We start from the raw sequence: 26,023 nt of genomic DNA, 5'->3' as shown, positions 1-26,023 counted from the left end.
TTTTACATAAGTGTACTAGATTTTAGATAACTCTTAACAGATGTGAATTTATATACTAAAACTAAATATCCAAAATAATCCAGATACCAGAACTGTGGACACAGGAAAACACTGGTTCTAGGAGGAGCAAGATTTTGATCATCTACAGTCCCACTTTACATATGGTAGCTACTTACACCTGTGGTTAACTTTGAATTAATTACAATTTAAAAATTAAAAATTCAGGCCAGGCACAGCGACTCACACTTGTAATCCCAGCACTTTGGGAGGCCAAGGCAGACGGATCACTTGAGGTCAGGAGTTCAAGACCAGCCTGGACAACATGGTGAAATCCCATCTCTTCTAAAAATAAAAATAAAAATAAAATTAGCCGGGCGTGGTGGCATGTGCCTGTCATCCCAGCTACTCGGGAGGCTGAAACAGGAGAATCACCTGAATCCTGGAGGCAGAGGTTGCAGTGAGCTGAGATCATACCACTGCACACCAGCCTGGGTGACAGAGCAAAACTCTGTCTCATAAAAAAAAAATCAGCTCCTCAGTCACACTAGCCACATTTCAAGCGCACAATTGCCACATAAGGCCAGTGACTACCATGCTGGACAGTGCAGCTACGGTACATTTCCAATGCTGTAGGAAAGTCATATGGCCCGCGCTGCTGTGGGGAATCAGAAGAGGCACGCCATTCCTGGGAAGAACAAACACCTCTTAGAGAGGTTTAAAAAATTTGCCATTAACACGGAAAAAAAATCTTCTATTTCCATTCCTCCATCTTATTTTCTCACGTCCTAGACAATGTTTCTTTTTTTTTATTCTTTCTCTCCCTATTTTCTCACATTTTTCCTATCCTTTTTTCTTATTTTTCTCTCACTACTTTTTCTAACAAAAACATGCAGTCCATCTTTAATGATTTGATGCATTTATTTAGGGTTTTTAAAATTTGTCAATGTTAAAATGTAAGGAGCTGAATGAACATTATTTCTAATGTGTTTTCAAAAAAATTAAAAAGCCATATTTAGCGGAGACTGTTTTTTAAGGTATGTGACCTTAGGTGTGTTTCCCCCACCTGAGAACATTATTCTTCCATAGAAAGGGTTTCTCACCATTGGAATCCGGGGTGAAAAAAAATTTGCAATTCTAGTTCTGGCCTCTGGGATTTCCTTGCACTGAGGGCGGGCTCAGTCCTCTGGGCCGCGAAGTGGGCGCGGAACCTGTCCGTCCGCCGAACTCCTACCGCCACCTAGCGGAGAGAAGGCGCAAGGGCTCCTTCTCCACTGGCGGTTGCCAGGCAACGAAGGCACGCCCCGGCTCACGTTAAGGAGAGGGCGCAGACCGAAGGACACTGAAAGAGCTGTAACAACCCCACTTTCGATTGGCTGAAGAGCTCTCATTCTTCTCATGAGCCAATGAGAAGAGGCACGCGGATGTCGTCAGACGCTATGCGACTCCTCCCACCCACGCTCTGGCAACGCTTCTGGATACCGCGGTGGCTTACGTCGGACCTGCAGGCCTTGACTGCCCCATGCGCACCCCACAGCTCGCGCTCCTGCAAGTGTTCCTCCTGATGTTCCCCGATGGCGTCCGGCCCCAGCCCTCTTCCTCCCCATCAGGGGCAGTGCCCACGTCTTTGGACCTGCAGCCAGGAACGGTTGGCGGAACCCTCCAGTCCTCTTCAGAGGCGACTGCAACTCGCCCAGCAATGCCTGGGATCTCTACAGTGGTCCCTACTCTCGTGACCCCGTCGGCGCCTGGGAATAGGACTGTGGACCTCTTCCCAGGTGAGGGAAAACGTTGTGGGGGTGGAAACTTACTTGTGAGATCTAAAATTCTGTGAGCAAAGTTGAACTGCCACAAAGCAGGAGTGGGGCAGTCGGAAGGAGGGTGAGCACCTGGGAGAGTTTGGGGATCTTCATCCCACTCAGTCTGTGTTGTCCTTTCATAGTCTTACCGATCTGTGTCTGTGACTTGACTCCTGGCGCCTGCGATATAAATTGCTGCTGCGACAGGGACTGCTATCTTCTCCATCCAAGGACAGTCTTCTCCTTCTGCCTTCCTGGCAGTGTAAGGTGAGCTTCGTTGCTCAGATGGAATCCTAAAGCGATTGGAGCCTACAATGGGTAACATTTGGATGTAAGAAGAGTTAGGCTTTGTGCCTCCTGCCCCTACTTCCACTCCTAGGACATTCCCTTGGTTTTTCCTAGGAACTGCCTTTTCTGATTCTCTAGAGCAGGGCTGGCCAGTAGAATAAGACCTTCGTGTCGTCCTATAGGTGTCCAAGGAGTCCTCTCTTTGGCATCTGGCCGATATTGCTAGGGCACTCTTCTAGAAGGGGCACCCGCCCCTTCTAAATATATCTTCTCCTTCCTCTTTCCTCACAGGTCTTCAAGCTGGGTTTGTGTAGACAACTCTCTTATCTTCAGGAGTAATTCCCCATTTCCTTCAAGAGTTTTCATGGATTCTAATGGAATCAGGCAGTTTTGTGTACATGTGAACAACTGTGAGTAGAAACATGTTGGCTGTTCTCATTTGCTAACACAGGAGTGTTATCATTTGTCTTCCCTGGGCCACATCGGAAGAATCGTCTTGGGTCACACGTAAAATACACTAACAATAGCTGATGAGTTTAAAAAAAACAGCAAAAAAACTCTTAGTGTTTTAAGAAAGTTTATGAATTTGTGTTGTTGGGCTGCATTCAGAGCCGTCCTGGGCTGCATGCGGCCGGTGGGTCGCAGGTTGGACAAGCTTGGTCTAACATTTATTGAGAATTGGCTTTTATTCTGGCCTTTTTTTCCATTTCCTTCTTTTTTAAACTTTTTTTTCTTTTGTCCTTTGAATCTCTACCCCTTTCTGCCTTTTCTTTCTTATTACTGAATACATTTGCTTTTTTTTTCTTTTTTCTTTTTTCTTTTCTTTTTTTTTTTTTTTGAGACCGAGCCTCCCTCTGTCATCAGGCTGGAGTGCAGTGGCATGATCTGAGCTCACTGCAGCCTCCACCTCCGAGGTTCAAGTGATTCTCCTGCCTCAGCCTCCCGAGTAGCTGGAACTACAGGCGCGTGCCACCAGGACCAGCTAAATTTTGTATTTTTAGTAGAGACGGAGTTTCGCAGTGTTGGCCAGGATGGTCTTGATCTCTTGACCTCGTGACCCGCCCGCCTCAACCTCCCAAAGTGCTGGGATTACAGGTGTGAGCCACCATGAACCAGCCACATTTGCAACATTTTATGTTCTATTGGCTGCGGATCAGAAAACTCATAAATAGCTTTAATTTCAATCCTTTTAATCATTCCTCTTAACTCAGATAATCACAGATAGACTATATCCCCCACTTACTACAATCTCCATGAGGGTACTAACTGAATCCCCAGTGCCTAACACATAGTAAGCACCAAATAATGTTTGAATGAATATCTTTGACAAATGAGTCTATGCCAACCTTATTTTCATTTCATGAGGCAACAGTGTAGGAGGAGCATTGGATTAGGATCTCAGTCCTGCCATTTCCTTACCAGCTATACAGACTTGGGCAAATCCCTTAGCATTTCTAGGCCCGTTTCTTCAACTACAAAGTGAGAAATAGTATCATTGGCTTTGTATACGAAAGTGCTCTACAACTGTAGAGTACAATAAAGATTTGAGATTATTTTTGGGGATGGTGAGTGGACTTAAAAATTTGCTGGTGATGGCTATAACATTTCTAAAGATGTTAAGCTAATCTATCTTTTTAAAATGTCTATGAAGCAAAATAATGTTCCTGCACAAAATGGATTTAAAGGTCTCTTGCATCCTGGAAGTCACCTCATCCTGATTTCATCTGTCTGTTAATAAGATTTGCAAAACTATATTTGTCTCAGAAAACAACCAATTTTTGGTTTGGGGGGCCTTGAATTTGAAAACAGTTATCAGGAGCCTTGTGGTTATTTAGATCATAATAGGGTAAAGGGAACAAGGTGAATACTTCATTTTAAGATAAGGTTGTGGCCTGGCGCAGTGGCTCACACCTGTAATCTCAGCACTTTGGGAGGCCGAGGTGGGCAGATCACTTGAGGTCAGGAGTTTGAGACCAGCCTGACCAACATGGTGAAACCCTGTCTCTACTAAAAATACAAAAAATTATCCAGGCATGGTAGTGGGCACCTGTAATCTCAGCTACTTGGGAGGCTGAGGCAGGCGAATCATGTGAGCCTGGGAGGCAGGCGGAGGTTGCAGTGAGCTGAGATTGCACCACTGCACTCCAGCCTGGGTGACAGAGCGAGAGTCTGTCTCAAAAAAAGGTAATGTTGTCTCTTCTTTTCCAAACATTTTACTGCCTTTTAAATCCAGCCTTATAATCATGCTCCAGGGTTATTGCAATGGCACCTACCTGGGGCTCCCTGCTTTTGATCCCCACTCCTGCCTCCCATACCATCCTGCACACTCCTTCGGGATCAGTGGATCTGAACTTTCTTTAACCAACACCACCTGAGGGAGGAATATGGCCACTTCCAATAGTAATTATGGTTCATTACATCAATGAACTTTTCCCTGAATGAGGCTGGGGTGTACATTCATGTTTAGTCTGAAAAAGACAAAAGTTTCCCTTTGCTTCTGATTATTTGCCCACCTTCCTCACATATATACACGTAGCATATACACAAAGTATACACAGCTATGGAGAATCACTTCACTAGATTAATCTTTCTATAACATTGCATTATGTTGCTTCCTTACTCAGAAACCTCCATTACTTCCCACTTCCCGTAAAATAACATCCAACTTCTTAGCTGGCCAGTCAAATCTCCTATTTGATCCAACTCAGTGTTCCTGGCTCTTTTAGCATTACTCTCTGCTTGACCCTCTGCTTTGGCCGAACTCATCTACTCGTTGTCCTCAAGATATGCCCTGTATTTTTCCCAAGTTTGTATTTGCTTTTCTTTCTGACTCTATAGTTCCTTTTTCTTTCTGCATTTTGAAATACCTGTATTTTCCATGAGTGTTTTCTTGCTCATCTATTGGAAGTAAGCCCATCCTCAGAAGTTCTAAAGCATTTTGTTTGAGTCACCCTCTTAGAACCTATAGGATTTCTTATATTGTTATTAGTTTGTGTAAACATCATATCTTTCCAGGTAAATTGTCAACACCATGAAAGGATGGACCATATCTTTGTTTCCCCATGGTGCTTAGTATCTATTGGTACAGCCAGGCCTGGTGGCTCGTCCTGTAATCCCAGCACTTTGGAAGGCCAGGGCAGGAGGATTGCATGAGCCCAGGAGTTCGAGACCAATCCTGGCAACATAGCGAGACCCAGTCTTTACAAAACATAGTAAAATTAGCTGGGTGTGGTGGCGCATGCCTGTAGTACCAGCTACTTGGGAGGCTGAAGTGGGAGGATTGCTTGAGCCCAGGAGTTCGAGGCTGCAGTGAGCTGTGATCATGCTACTGTACTGCAGCCAGGGCAACAGAATGAGATCCTGTCTCCAAAATAAAACAAAATTTAAAAAAAAGTATCTACTGATAATGATCATCAGTAAATTATGTTTTTAGTCAAAGTCTGTGCAGCATACTGGAGTGGGGAAAAACACCAGGAATAGGAGTCTGCAGTCTACTCTCGGCTCTGCAAGCTGGCGCTCTGGCTTTTTGCTACTCTTTTACCTCTGAGGATCGAAATTTCCTCATGGGATTAGGTCAGATGGTCTGTAGGTTTCCTTTGACATCTGAAATTGTAATAGAAGTCTAAATACCTTTAAGCTCTTTTAGGTGTAATATATCATCTATGATGGTAGAAATTTTAGGCAAAAATTCTACTTAGCCTATATTTATCATCACTACCGCCAATATCTTTGCACCGAAGTGAGAGATAAAATGTTAACTTTCTCTTATTCATTTAAGCCATGAAAAAATAGCTAGATAGATATTTTGCCATCTCAGTTCACCTTCTTTCTTTCTTAGCTTAACTTTAACTTTTATTTCATTTATAAAGATACAAATAACTGCATTTTACATGAGGTAAATATCTCTTCCATGTGGTTTTCAGGGTATGAGTTCCGAAGGAAATGTTAAAATAGCTCTTGGAAGCGTTAGGGTTTGAAGATTTCAGATCAGAGGTGGAAAGTGGCCCATAGACCAGCAGCATCAGCATCACCTGTTTCAGAGCAATGCTTTTCAGATTCTAATATGCATACACATTACCTGGAGATCTTGTTAACATGAAGATTTTCATTCAGGTCTGGGGAGTGGCCTGAGAGTCCGCATTTCTGAGAAGCTCCCAGGTGATCCCTGAGCTACTAATGTGTGTACCCCACTTTGAATAAGAAGGATCTAGGAGATGCATGGAGAGTGAGTAGTCTGAAAGGCCCCAGAATTGAGAGCTACATTCATGCTGACTTTTCAGATAATTAAGATGTTATCCATTATCACAGAGGATAAAGGTCCGGTTCATTTAACGTGGAATCCTCATTTGCTTTCAATGATGCAAGTATTGTAACCTCTTTTACTCTGTACAAATGACCATTAATTATATGAAGAATGAAACTGGCAAGGGGCATGTTTCCCAATGTTCTTTTTTCAATTTAGCACCTGAGTAGTAAAGCAGACAGAGTGTTGTCAATCACCTGCCATCCTCTGGGCAGGGGACAGCATCACAGCCCTTTTCCTACATCTCTCTACTGGTTCTAAAGTGCCATAAAGAGAAGACTGCAGGAGTTTGGGTAGATTTATACATTGCTATCATAGAAATTATAGAATTGTTCCAGAAAATACCCTTTTTAAGTATCTAAAATCTTGAATGGAGGAATTATAAGGCTTAAGGAATAAAATGCAACAAATCTATGAACTTGAGAGAGAGAAACATTGTTAGGACTGGTCAGCTGAAGTTTAGAGGAAGCAGGAAGATTTGGGAAGGACAGATCAAATAATTGTCATAATTGTCTCTAATTGTTCCATGTTCCTATGGAAATAGTGCAATTCTGTTAGAGACTCATTTGATATGGGGCAGACATGAGCATTATCGAGCTTCCTATTTTCTTTTCTTTTTTTTTTGAGATGGAGTTTCGCTCTTATTGCCCAGGCTAGAGTGCAGTGGTGTGACCTCGGATCACTGCAACCTCTGCCTCCCAGGTTCAAGCGATTCTTCTGATTACAGGTGCCTGCCACCATGCCTGGCTAATTTTTTGTATTTTTAGTAGAGACAGGTTTCACCATGTTGGCCAGGCTGGTCTCAAACTTCTGACCTCAGGTGATCCACCCGCCTCGGCCTCCCTAAGCGCTGGGATTACAGGCCTGAGCCACCACGCCTGGCTGAGCTTCCTATTTTCATCACAAATTGCTGATCATACACATTCTTGGCCATCAGTGACTTGAAACTGACTGGCATTCATTGACCATATTCTTATCTCAGATCTTCCTATTAAAACAATAATTCAGTTAGTAGTTTGTGAATAAATTAAGAAGTGATGGAAATTAGAATTGTTATTTCTGGAGATGGAGTATTGATTGGGAGCCTTCTGGGGAAATATTCTGTAACTTGATCTAAGTAGTGGTAATATAAGTATATAAATTTGTGCCGGGCGCGGTGGCTCAAGCCTGTAATCCCAGCACTTTGGGAGGCCGAGACGGGCGGATCACAAGGTCAGGAGATCGAGACCATCCTGGCTGACACGGTGAAACCCCGTCTCTACTAAAAAATACAAAAAACTAGCCGGGCGAGGTGGCGGGCGCCTGTAATCCCAGCTACTCGGGAGGCTGAGGCAGGAGAATGGCGTGAACCCGGGAGGCGGAGCTTGCAGTGAGCTGAGATCCGGCCACTGCACTCCAGCCTGGGCGGCAGAGCGAGACTCCGTCTCAAAAAAAAAAAAAAATAAATAAATAAATAAATAAATAAATAAATAAATTTGTAAAAATTCTTTGAGTTTGCACTTAAGATTTGTACCTTGTATATTATGCTTCAATTAAAATATTTTTTAAAATTAGTTACTTGGCATATTTTTCTTTTATCTAAACTTCCCTTTTCTTTTAAAAAACATTTTAGCAAAATTAAACTATTTCCAGAAGCTTCAAAAGGTCAATGCAACCAACTTCCAGGACCTGGCTGCAGAGTTTGGAGGCGAATCATTCACTTCAACATTCCAAACTCAATCACCACCGTCTTTCTACAGGGTGAGCCTGGGGAAGGGGATGGGATTGTTTGGTTTGGTTTTCACTCTCATAGCAGACAGCTGACAGGGTATCTTTGCAGCACTACCCTGCAGCTAGCTAAACCATTGTCAGCTCTTTGGAGGGCAGTACTGTCCACGTAATCATGCCCTTGAGTTAACCTTGTTTCTACTCTCTTTTCTGTTGTCGTCTAGTCCAGTCTCACTATGAACCAATTTTCTTTTATATTTTATTCAGGCTGGGGACCCCATTCTTACTTACTTCCCCAAGTGGTCTGTAATAAGCTTGCTGAGACAACCTGCAGGAGTTGGAGCTGCGGGACTCTGTGCTGAAAGCAATCCTGCAGGTGAATCCGGAGCAAAAGTACCAACCTTTTCATTCAGTTTAAAACAGGCTTTCTCATGTACCACTCTGTTAACTATTTGTGTTTAAGGTTTCCTAGAGAGTAAAAGCACAACTTGCACTCGTTTTTTCAAGAACCTGGCTAGTAGCTGTACCTTGGATTCAGCCCTCAATGCTGCCTCTTACTATAACTTCACAGTCTTAAAGGTAGGCGTCCTTTCTCTCCCTACACTGTCACTACGATGAAGTTGAAGCAAACACGCTTCTCACTGTTGTGGGTTGTGGAAAGAGCATTGAACTAGAAGTCAGAATCCCCAGGAGCCATGTAAAAGACAGAGGGCCTGGAAACCATATCTGAAGACAAATGCAATAACTGGGGATATATATCCAGGATAAGAGATCATCACCCTTCTCACTAATGGGATCGGCTTGCGAGGGTGGAAGGGGGAAAACACCTATTTCACCAAACTTCTTGCTTTTGCTATTCAGTAGAGCTCTGTCAGAGTAGACAGGCTTCACAGTCTATACCCTCCTGTCTGGCTCCACTTCCTGGCATTTTAGTGTAAAGAAGAGTCAGGTGGAATAGAGGAAGTAAATCATTCTAATATTTTGACTTCTGCCTTCCCCCTAAAAAAACCAAAGTCTATTGTTAGTAGTGTGAAACCATAAGCTCCTGGTGATTTTTGGTAAGGTAGATGCACACTCATGTCCCTGCTGTTCTCCTAGGTTCCAAGAGGCATGACTGATCCACAGAATATGGAGGTATGATGCTGTTGTACCAGGAAAAAGGAAAAAGAATATTTGGCTCCTCTGCATCTGAGGCAATTTTAGTCTAAGTTGTACTATTGAAAGATAAATGTAAGCGTGATATAGCAAACAATTAAGTAGATCTAAAATGGTGCTTTTGCAAGTACGTTCTATACAATTAATAGCCTCATATGAAACCAGGATCCATAAAGTGTTAGATAGGTTTGTAAACATTGGGTTAAATAAACTATATTTAGGGTGGGCTTCTTAATTTTTTTTAGAGACAGGGTCTTGCTCTGTCACCCAGGCTGAAGTGCGGTGGCACGGTCACGGTTCACTGCAGCCTAAACCTCCTGGGCTCAGCTAATCCTTCTACCTCAGCCTCCCAAGTAGCTGGGACTATAGACATGTGCCACCACACCCAGCTAATGTTTTACTATTTTGTAGAGATGGGGATCTCGCTGTGTTGTCCAGACTGGTCTTGAACTGCTGGCCTCAAACAATTCTCCTGACTTGGCTTCCCAAAGTATTGGGATTACAGGCATGAGCCATCTCACCCCACCTGGAGTCTTTAATTTGCTAGAGGGCCTTATTAATCTTTAAGGGGAATACTGAATATAGTATTTCTCACAATTATTTGACTATGGAACCCTTGTTTTATATTTAATAGAACTAGTGTTCTGAGAAATAAGTTTTAAGAAGTGCTGGTTTAGAAAGACTTTTGAATTTAAGTTGTTGGCTGGTGATGGAAGAAGAGAGAAAGAGGGTGGTCAAGGGGAAGGAAAAATACTTACCTTAGCATGATATCTATTAATAGATACAAGACAAAATACCGCCTTCAGTTTTAGTTAACTGTTTGTTTCTTTTCATTGCTAGTTCCAGGTTCCTGTAACACTTACCTCACAGGCTAATGCTCCTCTGTTGGCTGGAAACACTTGTCAGAATGTAGTTTCCCAGGTAGGGATACTGACCTCAGATTCTGGACTGATGTATGTTGATCAACACTGCCAGAGGTGCCTCATCTTCCATTAAGTGTCAGACTGACCCCACTGAATTTTGTCTGCATTCTCTAACAATGTTGGGAATGCAAACTTGTTGCATTGGTAGATTCTTGGTTGTAATCCTTGTTAAAAGTAGCATACTGTGAATTTCAACAATTCCCAACAATTTTGAAATTAAACTTGTCAATAATTGAGCCCGTTATCCTCCCTACCACGTTTCAGTTATTTCCATCACCACATCCTCCAGTATTTCAGGTCCAGGACATTAAAATTATTTCTGACACCTCTTCCGTTGCCCGCCTGCAGTCTGTTACTGATTCTTACTGACTGACCACATCTTCTCTTGACACAGTCAGTATCATCTGAAAGTCTGAAGTAGATTAATCAACTTCTGTTCCTCTCTTCTCTAAACAATCTAAGCTAAAAAAGTAAGAATTTTCTTAAGGCATCTTCTTAAAGACTATGCTCAGAAATTTAAGGTTACTTTCAATTGTTGTATCCCCAGCAACTATCTTTATTAATTCTGAAATATTGTGAGAGTCAAGTAAATCAGATTTCTGTTTCATGCTCACCTCTGCCTGTTTCTGCTTGCCTTCCTCTGCCCATAATCAACTTATTTTTTCTACCCTTTCAATTCCTACCATAAACTCACCTACCCATAAACCCTTTTAAAGGGCTCTATCCAGTTTCTTTTTCATATACAAATATAATATGAAATCATCTTTATCTTTCATAGTATTTGTGTTTGGCATTTTTAACATTACTGTTTCAGTCTACCTCATTTAGTTATAAAAACACCCTTGAAGACAGAAAATTTTCTGTCCTGAACATATTTGGCCCAATAACTATTTTTTATTAATTGATTCTTTTTTCATTTCAGGTCACCTATGAGATAGAGACCAATGGGACTTTTGGAATCCAGAAGGTTTCTGTCAGTTTGGGACAAACCAACCTGACTGTTGAGCCAGGCGCTTCCTTACAGCAACACTTCATCCTTCATTTCAGGGTTAGGGCCTTTTTCTCATAGGGGATTTAGAGGGGAAGAAATATCGGGTTAGAAATAGTTCCTTTGCTTTTCTAATACATGTGAAATAGAATAAGAATATGAAGGCCTAGTTCATTCTGTCAATTGAGGCCTCAACATTTAATATTCCATAGTTTTACTACAAGTTGTAGTTATTCTACAAGTGTTTACTCATTAACATTTTCTCCAATTCTCTATCTGGCCCCCAACAAAGCAGGACTTCAATCTCAAATCAAAACTTTTTTTATAGTCATTTTGAATCATAAATTCAGCCAACACCTACAAAAATTCTGTAACTAGCTTTTCTCATATTTCTGGGCAGTCAGCATTTTATTCATTTCCCACTTAATCTGAGTGTTCAGTCTTAATCACCGCCATTTGGCTTTCTGCTACTTTCCTCTTTTTGAACCCAGCATAGATTTTCTCAACTCTACCCTCAGGTGATCAACCAACTGCTGTGTCTCTCAGAACTCATCTCTGGAACATCTATAGTTAATTAAAATATGTATTTTTAAAATTACATTTAAAATCTTCAGATTTTAACCAGGCTGTGTTATTATTGCTAAATTGCTAGTAATTTTTGAGAAACAGGGTTAAGGGATCCTTAGTAGATTCTTGGTTGTAATCCTTGGTAAAAGCAGCATATTGTGAATTTCAATATTCAGATCATGAAGGATTTATTTTAGTGAGTTAAGAAAAGTGAAAGAAGCAAAATGCTACACTGTGGAAAGAAGCCAGAGCGTTCAGTGTAGCTCACTTATTGCATTGCGTTGCCTTAAGGAAGGGTATGGTGAAGCCAAGCAGTGGGAGGTGGGAAAGCATGCTTACCTCCATAATTGACTTCTCTTCACTCTTTCTGCAGGCTTTTCAACAGAGCACAGCTGCTTCTATCACCAGTCCTAGAAGTGGGAATCCTGGCTATATAGTTGGGAAGCCACTCTTGGCTCTGACTGGTGATGTAAGTTATTCAGTATCCTTTTTAGAGCTGGGTGGCCTGTTGCAACCTAATGAGAAAAGTGGCAAAGGCTTTCAAACTTATGTTAGACTAGCCAAAGGTGAGAAATTTTTTGTTCGTTTTAATGAGGTACTTATATACTAATATATGGTTAATCATTTTTGGAATCGTAGTTGTCTCTCTGTGATTTTTTGAGAAAAAAACAAATTTGTGACTTGCACATTATGATAGTAATACAAAATAAATAGCATTAAGGGAGAATGAGAACATACATTTTACAATGCTGCCTCCTTTTTTTTTCTGTTATGATGTCCTTGATCATCACTTTTCCACTTTGGATGACCCTCTTACGGAGCCAAGGTAATGGAAGTTGCTCTGTTAACAGACATGAGGTACAGTTTGGAGTGAATGCAATATCTGGATGCAAGCTCAGGTAGTTCTTTGCTTCCACATCATTTCCTGCAATTTCACTGGGAATATGTAGGGAATATGCTGATATGGTAACTTTTATATTTTTAATGACTTCGGAAGATGCTAAATCAGGAAGTGTTTTACTCTAGATAGTGTTAATATTGCTAAGAGTTTTCTGGCAGTCGTTAATACCTACTAAGGATTATACCCTCTGGTCTATTTTATAATATTTCCAATGTTTGGTTTAATATACAGTACTAATATGGGTATATTATTATGTTAGCGTCGGACTTCGGCCTCCATGGTGTTTAATTACAGGTTGAAGAAGGCAGACTGCAGCTACTTGCAGCAGGAGATTTATCAGACTCTTCATGGGAGGCCCAGACCGCAGCATGTTGCCATCTTTGGTAATGCTGACCCAGCCCAGAAAGGAGGGTGGACCAGGATCCTCAACAGGCACTGCAACATTTCAGTAAGGAGAGAAATACGCTTTCTGTTGAAGACTCATTTTTACCCCTTTGTAAATCATGGATAGTAAGATTAAAACCAGCCTTGTCTCCATAGATAATGCGTTTGTCATAGAAGGAAGAGTATAAGAAATCATGCCCACTCAAAGCCCCTTTTTTTTTTTTTTTTTTTGAGATGGAGTCTCACTCTGTTGCCCTGGCTAGAGTGCAGTTGCGTGACCTCAGTTCACTGCAACCTCCACCTCCTGGGTCCAAGGGATTCTCCTGCCTCACTCAGCCTCCCCAGTAGCTGGGACTACCAGGCGCCTGCCACCACACCTGGCTGATTTTTGTATTTTTAGTAGAGACGAGGTTTCAACATATTGGGCAGGCTGATCTTGAACTCCTGACCTTGTGATCCACCTGCCTTGGCCTCCCAAAGTGCTGGGATTACAGGCGTGGGCCACCGTGCCTGGCCTTTTTTTGTTTGTTTGTTTTTTGTTTTTTTAAAGACAGGATCTTGCTCTATTACCTAGGCTGGAGTGCAGTGGCATGATCATGGCTCATTGCAGTCTCAATTTTCTGGGCTCAAGCGATCCTCCCACCTCAGTCCCTCGAGTAGCTGGGACCGCACGCATCTGCCACCATGCCTAGATAATTTTTTGATTTTTTTGTAGAGACAAGGTCCCACTATGTTGTTCAGACTGGTCTCAAACTCCTGGGCTCAAGTGATCCTCCTGCTTGGCCTCCCAAAGTGCTCGGATTACAGGCATAAGCCACTGTTCCCAGCCTGAAGTAATTTCAGGTTAGGTTTAAAATACCTAATGTATTTTCCTTACTTAGAAAAAAATTTGAAGGCAGATAATCTACAGATTTCTGTTGTTCAAAAATCTCATCATGTATTTCAAATATTTTATATTCTTGAATATTTGGTCAGCACAGACTTTCATGAGGTTAAAATTGTGCTCTTTCTGTTGTAATTATAAAAATTTATATTTTTACAATCATTTGCATGAAAATGCATTATCTGGTTAAAAATCAAAACCATATAGAATGATATGCCTTTCTGCATCTTGCAATTAATCCTCCTGGAGTACTGCATTAGGTATACCATGTTTCTATTCTAGAAACTTTCGAGGTTCTTTGATGGCTTCCAAACAGACTACTTGGATGCACTTCATAATCTAACCCTTAGGTATCATCTTCTTTGACTTTACACTGCTCCTGTGTTCAAGTCCTTTACTTTAGCCACATGATCTGCTCAAGCCAGTTACTCAGTAACTTATCTAAATTAATCAATGAAGCCAAGTGCCGTCGCTCACACCTGTAATCCCAGCACTTTGGAAGGCTGAGGCAGGCAGATCACTTGAGGTCAGGAGTTCGAGACCAGACTGACCAACATGGTGAAACCCTGTCTCTACTAAAAATACAAAAATTAGCCAGATGTAGTGGCAGGCATCTCAGCTACTGGGGAGGCTGAGGCAGGAGAATTGCTTGAATCCAGGAGGCAGAGGTTGCAGTGAACTGAAATCACACCACTGTACTCCAGCCTGGGCAACAGAGCGAGACTCCATCTCAAAAAAAAAAAAAAAGATTGAAGGTCAGGCGTGGTGGCTTACGCCTGTAATCCCAGCACTTTGGAAGGCCGAGGCAGGTGAATCACAACGTGAGGAGTTCAAGACCAGCCTGGCCAACATGGTGAAATCTTGTCTGTACTAAAAATACAAAAAAAAAAAAATTAGATGTAGTGGTGGATGCCTGTAATCCCAGCTACTCGGGAGGCTGAGGCAGGAGAATCGCTTGAACTTGGGAGGCAGAGGTTGCAGTGAGCCGAGACTGCGCCCCTGCACTCCAGCTGGGCGACAGTGTGAGACTTTGTCTAAAAAAAAAAAAAAAAAGGATCAGGAATAATAACATAGTCTTATTGTGAACTTTTGTGTTTTTCCACTAAGCTGCATTGCCTTCCTTATTACTGAATAATGCTTGAGAAACAACGGCTTAATGCATGGTGATTGACTATAGGCAACCATCAGGCAATTCAAGCAGATGCTTCTTTACCCTTCTGCAGGCTATCATCTGTACTTCCTGCTGTCTCATACCAGTTTCCCTGGAGATCCAGGTATTGTGGGCATATGTAGGTCTCCTGTCTAACCCACAAGCTCATGTATCAGGAGTTCGATTCCTATACCAGTGCCAGTCCATACGGGTAAGTCATGGCTCATAAAGGACCACTAAGCCTTGCAAAGCCTAGATTGTTTTATCAGCCATTTGTTAACCAAATCATTTTTTACCTTCCAAGAGTCAATTTATGTTAGCAACCAATGTTTGTTTAAAGTGAGCTGACATAATTAATTGTCAAGTCTATGCGCCCTGCCTGATTACTGAAATTAACGTGTTGTCATGAATACAGCTTATATCCTTTTTTAAAAAAAAAAATCTGACCCCAGATTATAGTACAGGTTAATTTTTTTTCAGTAATCCCACCATTATTACTATTCTGATTGATTCAACCACAGAAAACACCTTCCATAATTGTTTAGTCTGTCAGCCACACAGTTATATGAGTCCCTGAGTCTGTTGATTGTGATTAAAGTTACCGCTGTGACTAGTTTATAGTCACCAGTTCTTAATTGTATCTGCCCCATTAAATGAACACTTTTAATCTGTAGCAAACATATACCTATTGTTTATTATGTGCCTTAGGAGAGCTTTAGCATCTGCCTTGGTGTTTGAACCAATCCTTAGCTATAGAAGTTTAAAAACACGGTATTTTCATTTTACTTAGAAATGACTAGGTCCTAGTGAAATTATTCACATATAAACTGGTATGCCAATTTAGTAACTTATAATGAAAATCAAACAGATTTAAATTCTTACCTTGCACTGTACTTACATCCCAGAAATGAAGTAAACTTGAGACTACATTTAGGTCAGAAGTAAAATACCTTTGAGTCTCCCTCACAACAGGGTTGGGCAAATTACTTCTCTTTACCTAGAAATGGGGTCAACACTCAGGTTACCAGAAACTGTATTAATGAGAACATTCAATTACATTTTTTAGTTCCTGTGTTGTTTGGAAAGATACCCACAGGACCATTACACCTGTAATCCCAGCACTTTGAGAAGCTGAGGTGGGCAGATCACTTGAGGTCAGGATTTTGACACCAGCTTGGCCAACATGGTGAAACCCCATCTCTACTAAAAACACAAAAATTTGCCGGGCATGGTGACGCATGCCTGTAGTCCCAGCTACTTTGGAGGCTGAGTCACGAGAATTGCTTGAACCCAGGAGGCGGAGGTTGCAGTGAGTCGAGATCACGCCACTGCACTCCAGCCTGGGTGACAGAGCAAGACTCCATCTTAAAAATAAAAAAAATAAAAATAAATAAAAAAAAGATTTGAACAGATACTTCACAAATGGAGATAAATAATTGATCAATAAACATGGAAAGGTATTCAACATCATTAATCATTAGAGATATGCAAATTAAAACCGTGCGCTACTACTTCATGCCCACAAGAATGGCTAAAACAAAAAAGACTGACAATCATGTTCCAAGAACGTAGAATAACTGGAATTCTCATACATTGCTAGTAGAAATGAAAATTGGTCTAAACTTTTACAAATGCATCTTCCGTATGAATCCACAATTTTACTCCTAGGTGTTTACCCAAGAAACATTAAAACATATGCCCCAAAAAAGGCTTGTGCAAGAAAGTTTATAACAGCCCTATTCATACTCACTCAAAACTGGAAACAACCCGAATATCCATCTTGAGGAGAATGGGCAAATTACAATACATTCACACAATGGAATACTACTTAGCAGTAAAACAGAATGAATTACTGATACACAAAACAACATAGATGAATGTCAGAAACATTTATCTTTAGGGAAAGAAGCCAGACACACACACACACACACACACACACAAATAATAATAATAATTAATCTTTAATGATAAAAGTCAGAAAGTGGCTACTTCTGGGAAAGGGACACGAAGGACCTCTGAAATGATGGACAAAGTCCAGACCTTGCTTTGGGTATTGGCTATAAAGCATATATAATTGGCAAAACTCATTGAACTAAATACTTAAGATGTATATATTTTATTGTTTATAAATTGTACCTCAATAAAAATATTAAAACCAAACAAAAAGACATTTAAGAAAACATGAGAGGCCGGGCACAGTGTCTCACACCTGTAATCCCAGCACTTTGGGAGGCTGAGGCGGGCAGATCACTGAGGTCGGGAGTTTGAGACCAGCCTCCCGGTGAAACCCTGCCTCTACTAAAAAAAAATACAAAAATTAGCTGGGCAAGGTGGCACATGCCTGAGTCTGTAATATATGTGTCTGATAAAGTTCTTGTATATGTAAAATAAGGAACACTTACAGCTCATTAAAAAGTTACACACTTGTACCAAAGATGAATTTGTTATAATTGATAGTCTGAATGCAGCTACAAAAACACACCTAAAAGATAGTATCCACAACTTTTTCTTGAATAATTTTTATTTGTACCGATTTTACATAGGGTATTAACATATAATGGTTTAAAAATTGTGATCATACAGATGTAATATATTGGGTGTACTTCTTATTACCGAAGCCTAACGTAACCTAATCCAAGCTCTTCATGCTGTTACAAAGTAAATCTTATTTTGGTACAAAGGATTTTATTGTACTGTAGATTGAATTGAAGCAAATAACCACCTGAACTTTACAAAGTGTTAAAACAAAATTGCTGGTGGTAATTTCTTAAGTAAACATCATGAAATATTATAGCTTAAAGTAGAAATAAAGTAAGTCAACCATACATAACAGAACTGGACCCACAGTAAATGAAATGTATTGACTGGGCTATGTATCTTTTGTCTGTCTTGATAAAAGAAATGAGGTGACCAGATTTTGAGGGAGTTATTTTTCCCCAATGCTCTTCCTGTTGCACACACTAAACAAACAGTGAATTGTCTAATTTTGCATATCTATAACTTTTAAAACACAAATGGGAAAACTTTAGACTTGAGAATCAAAATAAAACACACTGAATATACTCAAAGAACCTTGTTCTTCATGTGATACTAAAATTCAAAATCTAAAACGGATCAATAGGCTGGTGCAGTGGCTCACACCTGTAATCTCAGCACTTTGGGAGACTGAGGTGGGAGGACCACTTGAGCCTAGGAATTCAAGACCAGCCCAGGCAACATAGTGAGACCCTATCTGTACAAAACATCAAAAAATTAGCTGGGCCCAGTGGCATGCACCTGTAGTCCTAGCTACTGGGGAGGCAGAGGTGGGAGGATTGCTTGATTCTAAGAGGTTGAGGGTGCAGTGAGCCATGTTTGTAACACTGCACTCCAGCTTGAGTGACAGAGTGAGACCCTGTCTCAAAAAATAAAATAGGCCAGGCGTGATGGCTCGTACTTGTAATCCCAGCATTCTGGGAGGCCGAGGTGGGTGGATTGCCTGAGTCCAGGAATTTGAGACCAGCCTGGGTAACATGGCGAAACCCCATCTCTACTAAAAAAAAGAAAATACAAAAAATTAGCTGCACGAGGTGGCACATGCCTGAACCTCAGCTACTCGGGAGGCTGAGGTGGGAGAATCACCTGAGCCAGGAGAGGTCAGGGCTGGAGTGAGCCAAGATTGCACCACTGCACTCCAGCCTGGGCAATCGGAGTGAGACTCTGTCTTAATAAATAAATAAAAATAAAATAGATCAGTAACATTTAGTATTACCTGGTTACCTAGTAAGTGCAATTTAAGCTTCTTTTAATTGGACTATCTACTAGGCTGCATTTACTCCAAACTTCTATACAATTATGGAAGCAATTTTAAAAATAAATGCAGAATAAGCATTTCATTTGAAATATTTGTTAATAAATACATTAATTAATTAAGCACAACCATTAAGATCCTAATTACCATGTGATGGGAAGGAAAAAGGATCAAATAGATCTGTAATTGCTAATTCTTAAATAGCTGTGACATACTTTCTACTTTGTGATTTGTTAACCTCTTATTATGTTAGTTCCCTACCTCCAAAAAAGTATCTCCACTTTTAAAAAAAATCTTTATTGAGTGCTTACTCTGTGCCAAGTACCATGCCTGGAACTAGGTATAGATAGGTGAAGCGGACAGACATCATCCATAGAAGGTGTGAGGTACTGCTGAGGTGATCAGTTCTAATCTGTGTAGAAATTCACCAGCAGATACTGAAGGCCTGAACTTGGGTGGGAGTTTGGAGGGCTTTGAGAAGTGACAGAATTCAGATTTAGAGATGCCATAGATAAGACTTGACTGTGTAGATGTGGAGGTTGAGGGGGAAGGAGTCAAGGATCCATGTGTTATTTTGATAAATTCATACACTATATGATGATCAAATCGGTATTTAGGATACCCATCACCTTGAACATTTGTCATTTCTTTGTGGTTGGGAACATTTAAAATCTCCTCTTCTAGCTATTTTGAAATACACAATATATTGTTATTAATATAGTCACCCTACTATGCCGTTGAACACTTAGTTATCCTTGACTTACCTGTTTCTGAGATAATGTATTGACTTTCTATTTTTGTAGGTCAGTTCAGCTCTGTTATTTTCCTCCGACCCTTCCCACCACTCTCCCAGTGTATTTGCATCAAATTATTAAATCAGTATTCAATGTTTCATCATGATGTTTATGTAAATATGCATGCTGCAGCAAGTATTCAATTTTCTGAAATTAATAATTACCTATTTCACTCTTAGTTTTCTTTGAACTAATAGCTAAGGCTTCTCACACTGTTCAACAGCTCTGTAAAATTTCTCTCAATGCAGTTTTTCTAACAGTTAAACGTGCCATATTATCTATCAGTTCCACATTTTCCTACATATTTTCTTCATGGAGACCCCCATAATCCCATAACCTGATGTAGTGTGGACTAGTTGCTGCCCTGCAGTTGTCAAGGGACTTTCTTGTACTGCCAACTAGGGTATTATTCTTAACTTGTTTAGTTTACTGATTCACTGTTTACTGGAACTACTTCTTCCTTTTTCTTGGTTTATTCTCTTGTGTTTATGGAGTTTGAGTCTAATAATTTTGGGGGGAAGATGCATGTAAAGTATTTTTTTTTTCTTTAGTTCGCATTGTCTGAAAATATCTTTATTCAATCATCATCATCATCATTATGCTTAAATGATCATTTGTTTAGATGTAACATTCTAGACTGAAAATTATTTTCTTTTCTTTTTTTTTTTTTTGAGACGGAGTCTCGCTCTGTCGCCCAGGCTGGAGTGCAGTGGCCGGATTCACTTACAATTTTGAAGGCATTCTTTCTTCTAGTTTCCAATATTGCTGTTCAGAGGCCATTTTAAGATCTTTTTATTCTTGATAGTCTGAAGTTTTCACAAGTTTATACCTTGAGTAGATCTTTTCTTCATTGATTATACCAAATTTTTTACTCTGAAACTCAGTTCTGAGAATTTTCTATTATTATTACATGATTAATAATTTCCTTCCCGCTCTTTTCTCCGATCTCTTTTTTTTTGGAACTCCTATTCATCTCTTAGGGTGTCGCTAGATTGAATCTCTATTTCTTTTTCTTTTCTCTTGTTGTCTATCTCCTTATCTTTTTGTTCTTCCTAAAAAAGATTCTCAACTTTATCTTTTAACCTTTTTACTGCATTTTTTATTTTGGCCATCAGATTTTTAATACCTAAGCTCTTCCTTATTCTGTTTCTTTTCATAATATCTTTTTTCATGTATCCCTGAAGATACTAACAACTTTGCATCTTCATCTTTCATTGTCTGTGTTTCCTCTGAGTTGTTTATTCTGTTCATTTGGTACGGTTTTCTCTTTATTGTGAGAAACTTTCCCCATGTTTGTCAATCTTCAACTCTCTATCCAAAATAAGAGTAAGCTGTTAAGCTGACTGAAAGCTCTGTGATTGTGGGTAACACTGACTGACTTGTGGCCTTCACTGTGGAGCAGTTATCCGTAAGCACTTTAGAGCTAAATTAGAGAAGGGATAATTCTCCATTTTTCGTTCCATGCCTCACTCTGACCTTCTCTATGCCCAATGTCCCTGAGTCCAGAATTTATCTGGCTTAAGTTGTTTAGTCTCTTGTTGAGGGGGAAAAGGAATAGTTGCCTGATTGCATTGAAGGGATATCATTTAGTAATGATTTTCCATCCATCCCTCACCCTTCCTCTGTTACCTCCTGTCACTGAGTCTTGAGAGTTCCACAGAGAAAATCTGCTTGTGTCTTGTCTCTGAAAACTTTCAGGCTTGGCCTTCTTTCTCTCTGTTAAACCTTGCTGCCATCTGCTTTCTGGTTTTGCATATTATGATGTCTCCCCATTCCAGTGAACATGGAGTTTTTGTATCTGTTTCTTGTTGGATTGGAATGGTTTGAAGATGTAGAGGGAGAAGACACGTCTTTATGCTGCTGTCTTCAAATCTAGTAGTAGCTCTTAATGAGCACATATTCTGGGTGCCTCTGAAAGAACAACTCAGTTTGAACAATGTTTGTCATGTGGGGTTTCTCTGCCACTGAAACACCACTATAAAGATATTAATATATATACTTGAGCAGACATTGGCCTAAAGGTTGCCTTCTTGGGTTAATAGTTACCTTAGAGTTCAATTCTGGGTATGGGGTGACCTCAAGGCTACAGAAATTCCCTGATTTGGGAGTTCGAGGAGGCTAATGATACTCTTTTTCCCTGCCTAAGTTTGAAACCAATTAAAAGGAGTCAGATAAAGATAATCAGATATCAGTTTTATTACTAATTAACACTAGGTGGATATGATTTGGGTATATAGCAATGTTCAATACCACACTCTTCCATCATGAGATCACTATCCCAATTCCAACCACAGCTCCTTTGGGAATTCTCCTGGGACTGCTAGTGGGCAGTTTCAAATCTGCCCCCCTCCTAAAAGCCCTGAAATAAGTTAGAATAACACATTGATTCAATCAATTTCTAGATGACACTGAACCCATAGCTGAAAAATCATTCCCTATTCCATTTCCCATCCCAAAGTATTTCTCACCATTTCAGCCAGTATAGGTCACCAGGCATTTTGCAGTGGGTTTACATAACAATATTAACATGCTTCAGTAATGTCAGCTGTGAAGATTTGCTCCAAAAATTGAATATATGTCCTCTCCCCATTATAAAATTCCTGAAGGAAAACTAAAGTCCTAATACTAAATCCTTTTGTAAGTTTAAGTCAAAAGAAAGTTTATTACTTATTCATAGGGAATAAGTTCTTATCCATTTTCTTTCTCTGATTAGTCTCAGCCAGTCTTCAATGCCTGGCCGGAGTTAGGAATCCCTCGGCAGCTTCAGCCTGGGCTGGCCATCCTTGTAATGTATATGGTTCTTTCAGTGCCTCAGAAGTTGTATTAATCCTATGCCAAGTCCCTCATGAGCCTTACTATGTAATAAAAAAAAAAAAAAAAAAAAAAAGGCCGGGCACGGTGGCTCACGCCTGTAATCCCAGCACTTTGGGAGGCTGAGGTGGGTGGATCACTAGGTCAGGAGATCGAGACCATCCTGGCTAATACGGTGAAATCCTGTCTCTACTAAAAATACAAAAAATTAGCCAAGGTGTGGTGGCAGGCGCCTGTAGTCCCAGCTACTCAGGAGGCTGAGGCAGGAGAATGGCGTGAACCTGGGAGGCAGAGTTTGCAGTGAGCCGAGATCGCGCCACTACACTCCAGCCTGGGCGACAGAGCAAGACTCCATCTCAAAAAAAAAAAAAAAAAAACTAAACTAAAGAATTAATTTGAATGCAAGATTAGCACGGGACTAACTCCAGACCCACTTAAAAACAAACTTTGGGAAGCTGAGGCAGGAGGATCACTTGAGGCCAGGTGTTTGAGATCAGCCTGGGCAACATAGCAAAATGAACATGGAAATTTTCCTGGGACTATAAACAGTTATTTTGTTAAACTTGAAGATTTTCTTCATTCACCCTCCTTCATTCTGATGAACATATTATGCATCTGGCTCTGAAATGAGTTAGAATAGCACATTGATTAAATCAACTTATAGACAACACTGACAACTGCCCCTACAAAAAAAATATAATAATAAAAATTAGCCAGGCCGGGAGCAGTGGCTCACACCTGTAATCCCAGCACTTTGGGAGGCCAAGCCAGGCGGATCACTTGAGGTCAGGAGCTCGAGACCAGCCCGGCCAACATGATGAAACCCTGTCTCTACTAAAAATACAAAAAAGTTAGCTAGGCATGGTGGTGGGTGCCTGTAATCCCACCTACTCGGGAGGCTGAGGCACGAGAATCGCTTGAACCTGGGAGACAGAGGTTGCAGTGAGCCAAGATTGTGCCACTGCACTCCAGCCTGGGTGACAGAGTGAGACTCCATCTCAAAAAAAAAAAAAAAATTTAGCCAGGTGTCGTTGTGCACTCCTATAGTCTTAGCTACTCAGGAGGCTGAGGCAGGAGGATCACTTGAGCCCAGGAGGTCAAGTCTGCAGTGAGCGATGATTGCACCACTCCACTCCAGTCTGAGTGACAGAGCAAGATCCTGTCTCTAAAAACAAACAAGTGGCAGTCCCTAGGAGAGTTATTCCAAGCAAAATTATGTTCCCAGAGCTTGGTACTTACTGTTGCCAAAGACCACAGCAAATGCATAATATGTTCATCAGAGTGAAGGACGGTGAATGAAGAAAATTTTCAAGTTTAACAAAATAATTATTTATTGTCCAAAAATTATAATCAAAAGTTTGCTTGTTGAGCTGAGTCAAAACAAAGGGAATTCATTTTAGATAAACATGATTCCAGACATCATCAGGCTGCAGCTGTATCTACCAAAGCTACATCTGTTTGGTCAGATACTTGAGTCAGTCTGACAAGATCCCTTCTAGGAACATCTGTTTTATTTGACATGAATTGGTGGGTGGTTGGAAAGATCCTTCCAACCCTGAGAGTCTGTGAGTGACCTTTCTTTCTGCCATTTGAGAAGGAATAGAATTGCTACTACTACTTCCACTTGTACATATGTACTGTTTCAGAGCCTGGAGGCTTCTGATAGAGTATAGCTGCTAAGCACGTAAGAGTAGCAGTTTTGCCATGTGGCCTCTCTGATATCAGGCAGCTCCCCAGCTAAGGGAAGCTAGAGTCAGGGTTTGGGTAGGTGTTAACTGTTCAGTTCTGCTATCATTGACTGTTGCTAAGATATTCATTTCCTTGTGTCTCACTGAAAGAGAAATACATAGGACCAATATGAGATAAAGGTATATCTTGCTTAAAATAATTAATTTCTCTCTTCAGGAAAAGTAATGATAATAGCCAAGTTAGAGTGCTATATGAATGGGTACCAAGCGCTGACCTGCCATTGACTTTCTTCCTGTAGGATTCTCAACAAGTTACAGAAGTATCTTTGACAACTATTGTGAACTTTGTGGACATTACCCAGAAGCCAGAGCCTCCAAGGGGCCAACCGAAAATGGACTGGAAATTGCCATTTGACTTCTTCTTTCCCTTCAGAGTGGCATTCAGCAGAGGAGTATCCTCTCAAAAATGCTCAGTCTCTCCCGTCCTTATCCTGTGCCTCTTACTACTTGGAGTTCTCAACCTAGAGACTACATGAAGAAAAGAAAATAATCAGATTTCAATTTTCCCTGTGGGAAACTCTGAGGCAGCCACTTATCTTGGCTAAATAGATCCTCACCTGCTCATGACCAAAGAGCATTTAGGATAATAGAGGACCTACCTGAAGGAATCCTTGTATATGAAAGGAGTTATTTTAGAAAAGCAATAAAAATATTTTATTCATCATAGCTCTCTGCTTTGGGCTCTGCAGACCACCAGGTACACAGGAGGCCCTCTGCTTCTCAAGCTGGGAAGGCCAAGAGCCTTCCTTCAGCCTTTCTGGTTATGTTACACCTAGCTGAATGTTTACAAGGTCTGGATCCATCTGCCCTCAGGCACAGTTGGGCCAAGCAGAAAGAGAAACACTTCTGCTGTCACCTTGAGTGACCTCAGGAGTAGCTTCCCTCTGGACTGTAGAGGAGCTAATTGTTTGGAACAGAAAACTGCTGGCTGTCGATTTTGTCCGGTTCCTTTGCCAACATCTGGGCACACCCTTTGCCCACATCTGGGCACACCCTTTGCCCAGACATGAGTGGGGAAAGCAGTTTTTTCTCCTCAGTTTCCAAAGTAAATGGGGAATCCCAGCTTTCTTTTCTACTAGCAAATGACCCTACCATTTGTTTCTGCCTTTTTCTTCCGTTCATTGTGGTGAGGAAAAATAAAACTGGTTGAGAGCTTTGTTGTATTAATTCCAGCAGCATGATAGAAGGCAGCTGACCTGTGGTCTGCCTCCTGATTATGCGTCTATGTGTGTGAGGTTTGGGAAAAAAAGGCCGGATAGAGTGGCTCATTCCTATAATCGCAGCACTTTGGGAGGCTGAGGCAAGAGGACTGCTTGAGGTCAGGAGTTTCAGACCAGCCTGAGCAATGTAGCAAGACTACATCTCTACAAAAAATTGAAAAGCTGGCCGGGCACAGTGGCTCACACCTGTAATCCCAGCACTTTGGGAGGCCAAGGTGGGTGGATCATGAGGTCAGGAGTTCAACACCAGCCTGCAACATGGTGAAACCCCATCTCTACTAAAAACACAAAAATTAGCCAGGCATGGTGGTGGGTGCCTGTAATCCCAGCTACTCGGGAGGCTGAGGCAGGAGAATCGCTTGAACCAGGGAGGCAGAGGTTGCAGTGAGCCAAGATTGCGCCATTGCACTCCAGCTTGGGCAACAAGAGCAAAACTCTTGTCTAAAAAAAAAAAGAAGAAAAGCTTAGCCAGGCATGGTGGCACACACTTGTGGTCCCAGCTACTCAGGAAGGTGAGGTGGGAGGATCACTTGAGCCCAGGGAGTCAAGGCTGCAGGAAGCCATGATCATGCCACTGTACTCCAGCCTGGGCAACAGAGCAAGACTGTCCCAAAA

General features: G+C 41.1%; 1 protein-coding gene across 2 annotated transcripts; it reads left to right on the top strand.

The window, feature by feature from the left end:
* Positions 1-1,485: 1,485 nt before the first annotated feature.
* On the top strand, positions 1,486-25,336 carry TCTN3 (tectonic family member 3). 2 transcript variants are annotated; one of them, XM_045361295.3, is made up of 14 exons: positions 1,486-1,775; positions 1,940-2,063; positions 2,376-2,494; positions 8,000-8,127; positions 8,362-8,470; positions 8,558-8,673; positions 9,193-9,228; positions 10,090-10,170; positions 11,095-11,220; positions 12,101-12,208; positions 12,532-12,626; positions 12,923-13,076; positions 15,119-15,256; positions 24,428-25,336. In XM_045361295.3, exons 1-14 carry the CDS (start codon positions 1,520-1,522, stop codon positions 24,662-24,664), a joined length of 1,827 nt encoding a protein of 608 aa, XP_045217230.2. In that variant the 5' UTR covers positions 1,486-1,519; the 3' UTR covers positions 24,665-25,336. The 2 variants fall into 2 exon arrangements, with proteins under 2 accessions (XP_045217230.2, XP_073858384.1); XM_074002283.1 differs by lacking the exon at positions 1,940-2,063.
* The last annotated feature ends 687 nt before the right edge of the window (positions 25,337-26,023 follow it).

The sequence above is a fragment of the Macaca fascicularis genome, chromosome 9, assembly GCF_037993035.2.
Source record: "Macaca fascicularis isolate 582-1 chromosome 9, T2T-MFA8v1.1".
NCBI lineage: Eukaryota > Metazoa > Chordata > Mammalia > Primates > Cercopithecidae > Macaca > Macaca fascicularis.
This window is presented reverse-complemented; position numbering and strand designations above follow the sequence as displayed.